A 16349-nucleotide genomic window follows, 5' to 3' on the forward strand; every position below is an offset into this window, starting at 1 on the left:
CATATCTCCATTGGCAGCACAGTGGTCCGTACATTTAACAGTAACCAAATGTATTTTTTAAAAGAAATAAATGCAAAAATTACGGTATGGATTTTTCTTTCATATTACGGTGTATTTCCGTTACCAGTACAATGTTTAGTACATTTAACAGTGACAAACTGATGTTTTTACAAATAATAAATGCAAAAAATACGGGGCTGGCTGTTGAATATATGATGCGTTTTACCTCCATTGGCAGCACAATGGGCCGTACATTTAACTGTAACCAAATGTATGTTTTAAAAGTAATAAATGCAAAAATCACGGTATGGATGTTTGTTCATATTACGGTGTATTACCGTTACCAGTACAATGTTTAGTACATTTAACAGTGACAAACTGATTTTTTTACGAATAATAAATGCAAAAAATACGGGGCTGGCTGTTGACTGTATGATGCGTTTTACCTCCATTGGCAGAGCAATGGTCCGTACATTTAACATTAACCAAATGTATTTTTAAAAAGTAATAAATGCAAAAATTACGGTATGGATTTTTCTTTCATATTACGGTGTATTTCCGTTATCAGTACAATGTTTAGTACATTTAACAGTGACAAAATGTATTTTATACAAGAAATACATGCACAAATTATTGTTTTGGCTGATATATAGATTTACGGTGTTTCACTGTCAGATAAACTGAATATAACCGATTTACAATTTACGGTCTCTTACTGTTGTGATTTAACAGTTTTTCACTGTAAAATTCACTGACTTTTCTTACAGTGTAGAGACAGTGTGCGGGAGTGCTTCTCTTCATTGATTTGGACAAGAAAACATTTCCAGCAGTGTCCTGCAGCTTCTTCACTTTTATCTCGAAGTCTGAAGCTGCACAAAAACATGTAGGACCTAGACATAGTATCAGATAACAAGTATTTTAGAAGTACTTTATAACAAAGTCAAAGTAGAAATGCCAGTTTGGCATGACAGTCAGTGAGTATGTCTATAGAGCGCTTACCTGATGTGTCAACAAAGAGTTCCTTTAATAAACATGTAAAAGGAGCACACGAGATACATTTATGGTGTAGAAGTAGTGATGTACCTAAAGTATCAAAAGTGATTTGGGTAGTTGACAATAATTCCCTCTGAAATGTAGTGAAGTAGAAGTATAATGATAAACAAAAGCGTATATTGCCTATTCAAGTAAAGTACCTCAAAAATTGTACTTGTACTACAGTGATTAACAGGTCACTTTACATTTAATAAGCGGTATTGTTGGAACGGCTTCAAGTGTTGCAGATGTCTCTATTGAAGTAGAGCTAATTGGAGTCACTGCATTCTCCATCAATTAGAGGCCTGTTGTATGGAAGTCACTGTAGTGGTTGTGTAAGAATGGCATGCTGTGGTTTTGGTCACTTATTTTTTTTTAAGAAACAACTCACCAAACAACAGCTAAAGAGGTAAATTCATACCTTTATGATTCATGTACATTCATATTTTCTGGGCATTAACAAGGTTTTAAAATATTGGAACAAAGACACAACTTTTTAAGATGTGACAGTGGGAATTTGTTGCCACGCGATTTGCCTGACAGTGACAGACCCAGCTGGTTGCTCCCCGCTTGCTCAGCGTTTCCACACCTGCAGGCGGAGAGAAGCAGGAGGAGGAGGAGCCATGATCGACCTGAGCTACCTGACGGAGGATGAGCAAGGGGCGATAATGACGGTGCTGAGGAGGGACGCCGATCTGAAGAAGGCCGAGGAGGAGAGAATCAGGTAGGAAACAAATCAGGCAAAAGAAATCAGCATCGGACGTTGTTTTTACATGAGCAGAAATGTTTTGACCAGCATTTAAGCTAATGTCATGTTATGCAGCTAATGTAATTTTAATGATTAAATAAGTACTCCTTCCATCGCCTGTTTTGTGAGAAGAGGCCTTTGTGGGACAGTAAAAATAATACTCGTCTGGCTATAATGGAATAACACAATAACAGCTTGGCCGGATACGTCGCTGAGAAGCCTCCATGTGAGAGGGGCAAATTAGATTAAAGCCAAGATGAAGTCCACACATGGGAGAGGGTCATGCTGCCCTGACGGACAAGAATATAACCCCTTAAAGGCCTCAGTGATGAGAGACACCTCAACTGTGAAGAGCGTGATGCCTCATACTGCCTCCTTTCAGAAACACGTTTAAAATCAGCAGTTAAGCTCTCCATTGAACCTGTGGGAGGGGTCAAACATTCCTCTCAGTGTATATTCAAGGCTTGTTCAGACAAACAAAAGGCCCAGTATCTTTTCTGATCCCTCCCACGTGCAGAAATTAAAGTAGAAACTTCTATATCCCGAATAAAAATGCAGTCATGCATGTAAACTATAAGGAGAAAAAAAGTCTTAGTTCTTTTTGAAGAGGTTTTTTGTTACATTAACTTGAGTCAAGAATACAATGACACAATGTGCTTTTCATTGGGAGGTTAACGGAGTTGGCCGGCCAACTTGTTTTCTTTTATCAGCGGGAGGCTGAATGCTCACTGTGTCTTTGCCGGTCTGGTGTAAAAGGATTAAGCCAACAGCCTGTAATAATGCGCTACCCTTTATTCACATGACCGCGGTGTTTCTCCATCAAGACGAAAGATGAGTTGGAGCGGCCATTTCTCTTTGATTCAATTTGAACTTGATGGGAATGTTTTCCGAATTCTTTCCTTTAGATAGATCATGTGCAACTGTAATTGCAGTGAAGTGGAGTAAACATTTTACCACCTTAAACTGAGTTCATAAAGTGCCTCAGGAGATAAAAAAAAAAGCAGTACCTGATTAAAAACATTTGTTGGGAAATGCCACCCGACTAGGATTAACATATTGCATAAACAGACAATGAATGACTGAACAGAAAAACCTCTTGACTTAAGCATTTTGTACATGTCCCCTTTGTGTTTCCCCTCCAGGAAACTGGAGAGAATACCTGACAGCAGGTCGCAGTTAGACACCGAGCTGAAGTACCGAACTGGAGAGTGGTTTTATGAGGCCAAGTCTCACAGACACATGGACAAGATCCACGGCTCGGAGATCATCCTGGCCTCCATGAAACCGAGGAAGGCTGGTTTAGGTGTGTTCCTTCTACACTGTTGACAAAGGGCTTGTTTTAAAGCACATGTTATAGCTTTTGAACCTGTTATCCAGCAGCAGGTTGTATCTTCAGAGGTATTTTCACAATCCATCCGGTGTCTTCTGTCTGCCTTGAAGGATAAAATGTTTCCCCACGGTGAAACCAAAGTTTAAATCCAACCTTTTCTACGCCGCTAGTTAGTAAAAGCATTGGATCTAAACGTTGGTTTTGCCGCGAGCAAAAATGTATATTTCTGTGCCGATTCTTGACATCTGTGGGATCACAAAAACACTTTGGAGGACAACTTGTGAAAATAGAAACGTTTAGATTTTCCCTCGGAGGTTTGCTTAGGAAGTAACAGAGAGCTGGGGTCAAAATATGGGGCTAGGAAAGAACTCAACCTAAACATCTGCCCTAAATCAACATAATGCATCAATTCATTTTAAAACAGAATATTTAGATTATTGTTATTCATAAGCTGCTGTAAACACAGCTCCTTTCTGTTGCAGATGGTTCTCTCCGAATTGAAAGATCCGAGACGGCCAGCAGTCGAGGTTCAGACATCGCCGCTCCACCAAAACCAGCCAGATGTTTGGAAGCACTACAACCACAGGAGATCAAGTACACACTCCTTTCTTATTCATAGATTTACCGATCTGTCCGTCTTTAACCTTTTAATTCTTTGTCTTCAGATTCCATTAAATAACTCGATCAATTTGAAACACTGGAACAGCATCTCTTTCTTCTCACTTTGTCAGTGTATACAGTATTTGTGTGTGTGCGCGTGTGTGTGGGTGTGTGTGTGTGTGTGTCTGTGTGTCTTGTGACTCAGCCTGTGCAAACATAGGTGGTGCTTACAGGGAATATGTCTGTTTTATAGCCCAGCAGCAGCTACTGCTCACAACACTGCTGGATGTGGTTTGACATATTAAGGGATTAACTCAGTAGAGCTCTCAGCATAATGACACTGAATGAGAGGTGGCTGTTTATGTTACTGTGGTTGTTATTTCTGGAATGAAATTCCACCTAAAACAATCAGGATGTTCCCATCCCGTTGCCAGGAGTTTTTCTTTTGTCAAAGTAACAGATTATTACGACGAATACTTTTACAGTGTGCAACTTACTCCAGCGGAGGATCATTCGTATTCGACATGTTTCCATTAGAAGTTGGGTCAATATTTGATTTTGTTAAGCAGTACCTCGAGCAGAGGGACACACATTTCCTAAACACACAGTACACTCAGGAATGCAGTTGCCTGAACTCTCTGTTTGTAGCCTGATAGTTCTACTGTCTTTGCAGTGTAATTCTTGTGTTTCATCACATGCATTTCTAAATGCAATCAATCAATTACTCAAAGATTTGCTTTGCTTTTTTACAAATCCTCTTATTCAGCTACAAATTGCTAGATCTCATCGAATGCTCTCTTACTTTCTGTTTGATATTCCGGTTGATTAGGTTGGGTAGAGTTCTTTCTCTTTGATACCAGCGTTATTTACGAGTCAGCAAGCTCCAGTCATGCACATTACAGTTTACTTTTGAGAAAGAAAAACATTTGCTGCTGAGATGATTTTCAGCAGGCACATCAAGTTACACTGCACTTCATCTAATCATGCTTTATAGTGCTTGTATTTCCTTTAAGTTCACCTTTTCTAACTTCATATTTTAATTGTTTTTTTCCCACAGCGATGCAGAAAAAGAGAATCTGAATTCAGCGGCCCGCTCTCCAAGAACGGTATGTGTGACAAAACAGATCAGCCTTTTTCCGTGACCGTTTTCCTTTCTTTGTCGCAACCTTGTCACAATCATATTGCAAATATTGTATTGTCAAACATTAATTATAATAATTTACCTTTAAGCCAAGGCACAACCCTTTCAACCGCGCTTCCCTTATTGTTGTTGAGCCACCTGAAAATAATGATGACATGTCAACCAGCCGGGACCAGGAGTCATCTGAGACAGGTTTGAGCTGAAACAAACAAAAATCAATGTGCAAAGCATTAGCAGAGCAATATCGAGGCGATACTCTAGACTGAGCCTTTCTTCCGTTGTTTGCCTCAGAGCCCATATCTCCACTGAAGAGTCCCCCAGCACAGAGCAGTCAGACTTCAGGGGGCTCCTTCACATCAGAGGGCTCTTCTGTCGGTTACAGGCCGGTGCCAAAGAAGAGGACATTTCACTCAAGACGTACCTCCAGTCAGTCAGAGAGCAACGACGTGGCGTTAGACGCTCTGGGAGAGACAGCGGGGATTGTTCCCAGCCCAAGACGGAGCCTCCAGCGGGGGTCCAGTGAGAACTCTAACCAGTCCTTCCTGAAGGGCCAAGATGAAATACCGCAGAAAAGTGTTGTTTCTTATCAAGTATCTCATTCAGCTCAACCATCCAAACCTTTGAATGAAAACTCCCAGCGGCGACTCTGGGATGTATCTCAGCTTTCGTCTAATTACAATCTGAAGAGAGAAAGAAACCCACCTTTGATAACAAGAGACAGGTCAGTAGACGATTCCTCCAACAACTCTGACCCCAACATTTTAATTAAGCTCTCTCCTCTTTCCACTGCAACTCACAACCTGCATAATTTCAGACTTGCCACATACACCAGGAGTGATGCATCCACTGACAAAGAGATCCCACAGAAGAACATTGAACGAGATGAAGATGTCGTTCTGCACACAGGCAGGATTCAGGACTCAGACCGTGAAAACAATAGCAGTGTGGGAACAGCAATGAGACCGGGAGATCTGAGTCTGCCCCAAAGCACTGTGGGTGAGTTCAATTACAAAGAATAACTCTACTTACTGTAGTTAAAAGTACTTCTGAACTAGTCATCGAATTTCAACCGAGGCAATAGTTCCTATAGTTTGGTTTTAAAGTACAACTTCACAGTGCAGCTAGCATGGCTGACTCTTAGTCTGGTTAATAAAAACGGTGGGCCCATGGGAGGTAAGGCAAACCTGCTGCAGCACAGACACCCTTAGCTTTCTGACTACATTAAGACGTATTTCATTATTTTATATACCTTTCTTTTCAGATCAAGATCCCCCAGTGTCTTATGATCTCAACTTCATTGATAAGTCTGATCAGCTAGCTCAGAAGAATCAAAAAAATGCATTTCAATTATCCACTCAGGCCACCAGTCCCACTGGTGATGAGGACTCCATCGCGAAGGTACTGGACTGGTTTAGCCGCAGCACAGACAGCCTTGATTGGTCAGAGACAGAAGATGGTCCAAAGGCCACGCAGAGCTCTGATAAACAGACAGAAATCAGTAAATCAAGAGGTGAAGGTTCACTTAGAAAAGATGCCGGGGATATTATAAGTGACAGAAAGAAAGAAACTCTTCAAATGAGAAGAAATCCCTTACAAAGACAGTCCAGTGAGGCTAAAGAGTTAAGAGCAACAGACAGAGACACACAAGAAACCCAAGAAGAGGTGGAGAAGAATACCAGAGAAAGAATTCGGTCACAGGAATTTGAAGATAATAACGATGAAAGCCAACCCTCCCAAATCGCTCATCTGAAGTCATTCTGGGAGAAAAGCAACATGGGACATAAAATAATTATCAGCAAAGGACAAAAACCTGGTCATGTCTCGGCGGAAAAAGACAAGGACAAAGTAAACAAACCACACATAGCGCCTGATATGCCCACTGTGCCTGGAATTTACAACGTAATGGGAATCTATGATCAGTCGGCTTCAAATCCTGGGGATGCAAGAGAACAACAGAAAGATACTGGACCCAGTCTGGTGATCAATACTTCAACTCAGAGGAACAACAATGACTCAACATACAACTCAGATTTTTTAAAGTTAGCAGCCACTCCACAAGTAGCTGACAGAAGAGATTCAGACACTGAGATTTTATCTGTAAACAGAATTAGTCCACAGCCAAAGACACCCATCCAGTCCGGTGCACAACCTGACAGTATTTTCCGATCTAGAGAAACCTCACTGCAAGACGAACTGTCAAAGACTAATCCTGTGTCTCACCGGGATACAGATCCAGACTCTGAGAAGCTCCATTTGTCCAGAAACAGCCCATATACGAACGACAAGCAAGGTGATAAGCAAATCACCTCTAAAACACAAATGCGTAGAGGTTCAAGTGAAGAAGTACAGACGAGGGATAGTGAGGATAAAAGTATGCAATCAAGCATGTCTCCTAAACGAAAGGAGGATACGTCTAACAAAGACAGAATTAACAGCCCGCACGCCAACAGACAAGGTCAACCAGATCAAGAAAGTACTGCAGAGAAGATAAAGCAGCTCATGTCTTTCTGGGAGCAGGAGTGGCAAACGCCTCCATTTTGCACTGGCAAAGCTAAACTTCTTGGTGATGGTAAAGTTACTCGTGGTGCAAATCAATCAACACTGAATAAAAGATTTACAAAGTCGGAGTACGATCTGACACCGATTGGGAATGATTCAGGCATCGATAACGGACACTCTGATAGGAATTACCACAATCTTACTGTTCTTCCTTTGAATCAGACAATAGACAAGTTGTCCCCTCCCCTACACACAAGCCGAACACAATTTAGTACTCTGCGTGAGTTCTGGGGCAAGACCAAGGCAGATACCAAGGGATCATCTTCCTTCGACAAACCCAAGAGCCCCAAAAAGAAAGAACCAATAAGTTCCCAGCTTTCATTTCAGGAGTTAAAGTGCGGTGACGCGGAGAATTACTGCGTATCAGAGAAACCAAGACCTGCTGCCATGAAATCATCTCCCCCTCTTCAGAATCGATCAAAGTCACCTCATGATAGACAGCCAGGGTCAAGAGTAGCGAATGATGGCAAAAACAACCTGTCCAATTATGCGACAGCAGAGTCCAAAGGGAGCTCAAAAGATGCTAATAGAGAGGAGAAACCACCTAAATCCCCAATCAGATCAGGAAAAGAGATTCGCTCTCCAAAGAGCAGAAAAGACAGCTTTGGCACATCGAGCAGTCGTGCAAATTCCATGCGTCGCGCCATTAGCATGTTTTCTCTGAGTGATCCGGATGAAAAAGAGCTTAAAATGGATGTACGCCCCGTCCACTCCCAGAGCAGAAAGCAGAGGCAGAACGCCGAAAAAGATGCCTCACCAAGAAGATCACCTGAGGACACTGAGACTCTGACTCCACGTGCACGGGCATATGTTCCCACAGACTACCGGCATTACCTGGGCATGGCGGACGAGACCAGCGAGCACACCTCTCTCGCCCCGGCTGTGGAGGACGACTGGTCAGAAGGAAAGTCTAGGTATGAGTTTGATCTGGCTGGGCCGGTGAGGACCAGCACTCCGGTGAGCTTAGAGGAGAGTTACAGCAGAGGGGGCGGCAAGACGAGTCAGCGCCCCCTGCCGACAAACTACAGCAGTTCAGACGCAGGTCAGGAATCATCTGCGAGCAGCACGTCAGAAACCTGGTCCAACTGGAGGAGTTCAAACCGTAAGCACCAACTTCACTTTTTTTTTTAATAAACAGGGTGATACGCAGTGGCGGAGCCAGAGATTTTCTTTTGCTAGTGCTATGGGGTTGCTCGAATTATGAGTGAGGGTGCTTTGAAATTTAGTTTTTTCCTAAATGTGCCGGTTGCCACAGTTTAATTCCTACGTGAACACCCCTGACACACGTGTGCAAATACCCAGTCGCAGCAATTCTTTGTTAAACACAAGGCGGGATATTCAGCTCAAGGGATGCAGATGTAACGTTCACAAGCCTGCCCACACACCACATTATAATTAATTTCACACAATCATGTCACAGACATTGCATTGTGCGGCATCTGGATCCTTGCGATGTCACACTAGAATCTTAGGATCGCATATCACACGAAAATCCATCTTGTCAGGCTTCAAATGCGTTTGCGTCCAGCAAGACAGTGTCTGGAATGAATCGGCAGTGTTTCGTTCCATCGTTAAACGAATGAGCATCGCGGTGTTTGTGTCGCGACCAACCGTGGTATTAAACGAGAGTCAGAGAGAGAAAGAACAAAATAAGTCAATGTTATATAGATAGATATAAACTTCACAATGATGTTTTACAATGTAAATAAAAAATATATTTAAAAAAGAATATAAGACTACCGCGCAGAACCACGAAACCAGAAGGTTCCTACAAAAAAGCAAAAAGAATGTTCCTTGAAATTAATAAAAAATTTTACATAAGTGGCAGAAATTTGAATGTATATTTTAGTGAAAGAACCTTTAATATTTTTTAAAGGTTTTTCTAAATTGTTTCCAATCAGTTAAGCTGTTTCATTTATTATTTATCAAGAATCAAGACGCTGCGTATTACAATACAGACATAGAATTAAATTAAGTTTCTAAATCGGAATAAAACACAATTCACAAAGCAGGTATTAAATGTTGAGATCAAAACAAGTTTAAGTCAAGAATGAACACACATGTAGATCTCCTATATAGTTAACATCTAACAGAAATTTACATTTGCATTTTCTCAGTTTTATGAAATTTCATATATACATAATTCTAACAATGTCTTGAATAAGCTGTTTTGAAGTGAACTGAAGTAGTCCAACTCCTGTTGTCTCTTAATATTATCACTATGGGTTTTATCCAGCAGTATCCTTGAGATCATGTCCGTGTCGAGTTGTCTTTGTTGGCAGAAGCAAATCTCTGAATACACAGTGTGCCTGCAGTTAGCTGCCCATGTTTAATTTGTGGGATGGGCAATATGTTCCTCTCACTTCACTGACACAGATTAAAAACAAAAGAAATTCACAAACCGACAACTCAAGCAGCTTCATGTCAGCTTTCTTTCACAGTAGTTTTAAAAGTTTTGAGGCAGGGACTGTACCTACATATCCTTCAGACAACATCAGTTTTCCACTGTCATCGAACTGCACATTTGATATTATTTGGCTATTATGCACAACATTTCATGTTACCAAATGTCCAGCCATTTTTACCAGAGGAATCAAATCAAACCAAAACATTTGCAGGTAATGGAAACACGAATTAGAAACGTATCTAACAACACACACTTTATAGGATAAAAGTACCATTCATCATCTGCATTATCCTCCAGTTCCTACCCTTGCTGCTTGGACTACCTTGACTTCTCACAGTTTGTACATTCATGAACATCATTTTACAGAGTTTACCACAAATATTTAGATTTTGTGTGTATTAATTAGCTGCAATGATTAGCAGATTAATCAATCAAATGAAAATGGATCTGCAATTGTAAGTTATTTTTCTGCAGAAATGCCAAATGTTGCTGGTTCCAGGTTCTCAATCACTGGTCTGTGAGGAATTTATAAACAAACAAGTTATGTGAGCAATAAATTTGCTTTAGTAAAATAATGTAAAGCTGAAAATACCAACTCGTTACTCAGATTTTTACTAATGATAACTTTAAGCAAAGACTCATCAACCCATTTGAGCATAAGAACCTGCCCATACTGTGAGCCTGTCAGTTGATTTTTCTCTCCAATACATACTGTAGGTGAGAATGATGTCTACATTCAAAACCTCGTAAGGAAAGCATTGCTGAGAGCAGAAGTAAGGCCTAAAAATCGGACTAAAAGTATGGAGGACATCACCGCATCTTTATCACCACGTGAGCATGTCCTCCAAGTCAGATTGTTCATATATACGCAGATCATTTTGGGGGATTGAGGTTTCTTTGGTTTGTTTTTCACAGGACAAGGAACCAGACAAGACCCAGCTGCTGACATGAGACGCATTCGTGATGGTAAAACAAATGCCTGATCTTTTCCATTACGGACATGTTTGCAAGCAAATTAGTAAAGATTTGAATCTGTCTGCTTCCCAATCAACCACTCTTTAGTTTCATCCATCCCGTCGCCGTCACCGTCCCTATTTTCGGATCCGGAGCACCTGAAGAAGATGAGCAAATCGGTTCCTTCGTTTTTAGAGAAGGAGGTAAAACCACCCTCTGCATGTTTTAGTCCAGTAAGTCAAAGTCTGCTCTGCATCCCTGAGCACAAAGCTTTCTGTGCCTGCTGTCTGTGTTTCAGGACGTTGGCAGAAACACTGACTCCACCTGCGAGGACAGTGACCGAACAGGAAGACTAATGACGGGCAGCTCTTTGAATAACCTCAGCGGCTCCTCTGGCATGTCGTCTTTGTCTTATGTATGTTCACACTAATGCATGAGCATGTTTAACACTGCTCTCGTAAACTGCACTGATCGTTGGCTTTTAAAATTAAATTGTGTTTGTCAGAGATTGACATTTACCTACTTACACCAGATGGTCAGGCACAACCATAAAAAAAAGATTACTCCACAGTACTCCACCTATTTGGCATTGCACTCATATAGCATTGTCTGTGACACAATGTTGAGTTGACAGTTAGAAAAATATCAATGCAGAATAAATATTATCTTTTTTTATGCTCATTGCTCGTCCTTGACAAAAACCTGGTGCCTACATTGCCCACAAGACAAATCGGCTGCTGACAGTTTGTTCGAGGTTTTGGAAGTGTTGTGCTAGTGGCAGCTCATGTTCCCTCAAGGGGGTCAGCTCATTGTTCCCTCAGCATCATCCTTGGCCCATGTTAAAATCGATATACTTTTTTAGATATACTAACAATACTCGCTTAGACAGAGAGTGTGGCTAGAACTCTTTGCCTTTGTTGGTCAGGTTTAGGCATGACAAGTGGTGAGCCAATCAGAGGCAGAGGTGGGCAGGTCATGCCTTTGCCATAGTAGAGAAGAAATGATTGCTACTTAGCCATGTGCTTCTGTTTTGGAGCAATGGACCTTCAGAATAAAGGCTGTTGGTTGGGCTTTTGGTCCAATGGGACATTTCTTTGACTGTCGAGGCTTTGAAATAACGGGCCGTTGGGACAATTGCATGGCATCAGCGGAGGTACTGATCTGAGGAAACGTAGACACACTCCTGCCTCAAGCTGCTAGACTCAAGCAGAAAAGAGGAGCGGTCTACAGAAACCCTCCGTTTGTTTTCATTTTTAAACTTGAAGCCTTTAGTCCAAACCAACGCTGTCTCAAGTGACATGATTTGAGGCAATCAAATTTCATGCAGGCTTCATACAACTTATTTCATATATTTAGTAGGTTCTCCCTAAGATGTTGAAAATCGGTGGAGTTCCCCTCTGAAGTGGAACCAATTAGCTCTGTCCTTGACTTTCATCTCCAGGAGATAGATTAGATTTCCAAAAAGCCCAAACCACAAATCATCCAATAAATAAAATTATTAAAGATATGAATGATGATGTAAAATGTTTGCCTACTTGCTTGTGTGTGCTCCTAGATGAGTGGAAGTGTGATGACCATGGACAGTGGCGATTTTGGGAATGTGGAGGTTCAGGGAAATATCCAGTTCTCCATCAGCTACATCCAGAAGCTCAAACAGTTTCACATCTTTGTGACTGAGTGCCAAGACCTGGCAGCAGTCGACCCAAAGAGGGGCCGCTCTGATCCGTGAGTACTGTACTTGAAATATTCTATCATCCTATTTCTATACTGTATGTACTGTTTATTATCTGCTAAGTAAAATGAATGACTGTTAAGTTGAAGTTGAAGAGTCACAGGCGAACACTGTTTTTGTCTCTGCCACATGTGCCAGCAGAATGGCAAACAAGGCAGGAAAAATAGTTATTTAATGTGGCTTATAGTGGCTGAATTCAAATGGAAAATAACTTGTAGTGTCTCTACCAACAAGCAAAATGTATAAAAAGATGAATGATGAAAGATCTCTGCCACCTGTTATTTGATCATCAACTGGTAGAGATTAAATGCTACATCAGAACTCCACTTAAACGGGTTTCCAGTGAGTTGCCACGACACATAACAAGCCATTGAAATTTGTCTCTGGTGATTTTCCCTTTTATTTCAGCATTTAGATCATCATCACCTTGTTTATCATTATTTTATTTATTTTATTTTACTGATAACTTAAGCTAATATGAGTTTGATCAAAAACTTGGATAATGCATGTACATATCTGTTTCTATGGAAGCACACCTGGTGGCACATTTGGGTTTCTCAATACTGGCATTAGGGCCGAAACATATATGATATTTAAATGCACAACACGCTATTGGTAAAAACAAACACTATGATACTACTAATATATAAATATTTAACGTTTTCAATCACCGGTGTTCTCTCTATGCTTTAAAAATTGGACGCACTGCAAAAGAAGGGTAAACTTTCAATGCCTTTTTCTACGATGTGTAAACGATATACTACTACAGTATGAATAAAAATGCGTACAATTTTCTGGCACGTGAGTCAGAATGTACATTTTGTCCGCTAACTTTGACTAGATTTACTTTCATATTAATATACTGAGGGTGTATCTTTTTGCTTTTGAAGGTATGTCAAAAGCTACCTGGTTCCTGACAAAGCTAATCTGGGAAAGAGGAAAACATCTGTGAAAAAGAAGACACGAAATCCAACTTTCAACGAGCTCCTCCGAGTAAGAATCCACAGACATAATGCTGATCGTACTCAACAAACAAAGGCACTTTCCCACACTGCGATGCCAAATACTTGGCATGCATGACAATCAACAAACAAAAGCACCTTGCTCTTCCCTGTCCTTACAGTATCGTGTTCACATGGAGTACCTCAGAACCCAGACGCTCATTCTCTCTGTTTGGCATCACGACACCTTTGGCAGGAACAGTTTCCTGGGCGAGGTAGACGTGGACCTCTCCAAGTGGGACTTTGACCACACCCAGATGAACTACTTAGCCCTGAAAGCAAGGGTAAGAAGAAGAAAAACACGCCCACAGGCTGGCTTTATCCACAGCAGTTGTTTTCTCATCAAATAACAGCGGATTATCTAACAATGTCGCCTCCCCAGAGTCTATTTGAGCTTGTTATATCACATGCAGTTGTATAACCTGTGCACAAAGGAATTTGGGATCTACTGTTTATGTGTATTTTATACTCTGTCAAACGTTTCAGACCACACCCACTCTGGCGCCATCACATGGTCAAGGAGAGATGAGACTAGCCATACGTTTCCTGCCAGAGATCATCCACAGTGATGGTCTGCACATGCTTTCATTCTGTTATTTAAAACCAGGCTTCGTTTCTTGATGTGCATTTTAGTAAACCGCAATCCCACCCATTGTATAGAAAAGGTTCTTTGAATATTTTTGTATATATTTTGTCATTTATTTTTCTAAGGATTAATTAAGGAGAGTCCAAACACTGGAGAAGTTCACATTTGGGTGAAAGGCTGCAATAACTTGCCTCCAATCAGGGCCACCATCGACCCATATGTTAAGTGGTATGCATATTACATTCATATTAAGTTAAAGATATCGGTTGGCTTTCTGGGAAATACTCTGATTTGATTTCTTGCCGAGAGTTAGATGAGAAGACTGATACCACTCAAGTTTGTCTTTTAAACATGAAACTAAAGGCAGCTGCAAGTTAGCTTAGCTTAGCATAAAGACTGGAAACAGGAGGAAACGGCTCTGTCCAAAGGTAAAGAAATCGCCAACCAGCACCTCTAAAGCTCACTAATTAACATGTTATATCTTGTTTGTTTAATATGTACAAAAACTGTAGCCAGGCTGTGACCAGTTGCAGTGATATCTTGATGTCTCCACTAAACTCCGTCTAAAACAAGTTTTACACAAAATAATTCGTAAGCTTTAGAGGTGCATTTTGTTGAGCCACCGTTTCCCCCTGTTCCACCTCCTCATGCTAAGCTAAGCTAACCCTTTCCCAGCTGTGACGTTAACTTCATATTGAATGTACAGGCGTAAGATCAGTACCGATATTCTCATTTAACTCTCAGCCAGAGAGAGATTAGGTACTCTCCCAAAAGGACTCCATCATCAGTTAAACTTTTCTGCTGTAGCGGTGAAAATAACTCTTCTTCCCCCTCATCCCAAGCTCTGTGCTGCCGGACACGAGCAGGAAGAGTCGCCAGCACACGCGCGTGGTGCGGAGGACAGTAGACCCAGTGTTTAACCACACGATTGTGTACGACGGCATCAGACAGGCCGATCTATCAGAAGCCTGCGTGGAGCTCACTGTCTGGGACCAAGACAGGCTGGCCAGCAACATGCTGGGGGGCCTGAGGCTTGGAGTTGGAAAAGGTACTGGTCAAAATACACAAATGTGGTGCAATTGCTGTGATATGAAAAACTATATATGAATGAAATTATATTTGTTTTTGAGGCTTTTCTCTAGCTTTATTCGTTAAAATATTGGATAATTTGACCTCTTTGGGCCTTAAATACCAACTTAAATGAAGCCACCTGAGGGTTGCTTGTGTTTTTAATTTTTGTGTCTCTTTTGTCTCTCCGTAGGACAAAGTTACGGAGCACTGGTGGACTGGATGGACTCAACTCCTTATGAGGCGGCCCTGTGGGAGCGCATGATGGCCACCCCAAACCAATGGGTGGAGGACGTACTCCCATTAAGAGTGCTGAACTCTGCAAAAACTGGTTTCAAATAGCTAAAACTAGTGCAAACACAGTATATTCAATTAATAGTTTTAAAGATTTAAATTCAGTCAGGAAAAGCTGTCTAAGGATTTCAAATGTCTGCCTCTCCTTGTGCTTGCTTTTAGTGACAATAATACCACAGACAAAAAGAAGCCTTGAGGCACACTGGAAAATGTAATCAAGAACCCATACATCAATCGAAGTACAATAAACCCCAAATAAAAACATGACTCACACATAGGTAACATACAACAAATACCAGGCAAGTCTGGCTGAACATCTGTTGATAGGCTTTAATTAATATGCACACAAGGACACAAGGTTACACCCACAGATGTACCAGGATCTAGATGTATATCCTACATGCAGTATGTCTAAATGTCCACTATTTTGATAATTGGGTTGCTCCCAATGTGCAATACAACTGTATACACCCTAAATATCTCATGAGCCAAATTATCAAGGTTGTTAAGTAAGGCTAATACTAACAGATATGAGATATGTGACATCATGTGATGAACTGTTGCACGTAATGATATTAAAAACAAGTGGGATTAAAGGAATTAAATGCAGAAGTCCATTTTTTTTTTTAATCATTTGGCATAATGATGATAAAAGTCAAGGGTAGCATAGAGCATAAGATTGTCTGAATAACAATTTCTTCAATGGTGATGAAAGAGTATCACAACATAATAGTCCTGTCCAGTTTCCCCGTGACATGTTTTTGTTATGTCTCCAACTTAGTTAAGATTATAGACGATAAAGAGCGTCTCAGAGAGGGAATAAAGAGATTCCAGACAGAGAAACAAATAGTTAAGATGACATACGACGACCAGAGGACTGCTGTTGCAGCTCGGGGA

At 41.0% G+C, this 16349-nt stretch overlaps 1 protein-coding gene across 1 annotated transcript; it reads left to right on the top strand.

The window, feature by feature from the left end:
• Nucleotides 1-1655: 1655 nt before the first annotated feature.
• sytl2b (synaptotagmin-like 2b) lies at nucleotides 1656-15500 on the top strand. Its single transcript, XM_076100653.1, has 17 exons — nucleotides 1656-1756; nucleotides 2923-3083; nucleotides 3593-3704; nucleotides 5143-5370; nucleotides 5684-5847; nucleotides 6113-6249; nucleotides 7573-8452; nucleotides 10733-10783; nucleotides 10880-10974; nucleotides 11070-11186; nucleotides 12327-12496; nucleotides 13394-13496; nucleotides 13627-13788; nucleotides 13991-14079; nucleotides 14232-14318; nucleotides 14933-15138; nucleotides 15352-15500. Exons 1-17 carry the CDS (start codon nucleotides 1656-1658, stop codon nucleotides 15498-15500), a joined length of 3012 nt encoding a protein of 1003 aa, XP_075956768.1.
• Nucleotides 15501-16349: the final 849 nt, after the last annotated feature.

The sequence above is a fragment of the Anarhichas minor genome, unplaced genomic scaffold, assembly GCF_050575085.1.
Source record: "Anarhichas minor isolate MPS153535 unplaced genomic scaffold, ASM5057508v1 ptg000026l, whole genome shotgun sequence".
Taxonomy (NCBI): Eukaryota; Metazoa; Chordata; class Actinopteri; order Perciformes; family Anarhichadidae; genus Anarhichas; species Anarhichas minor.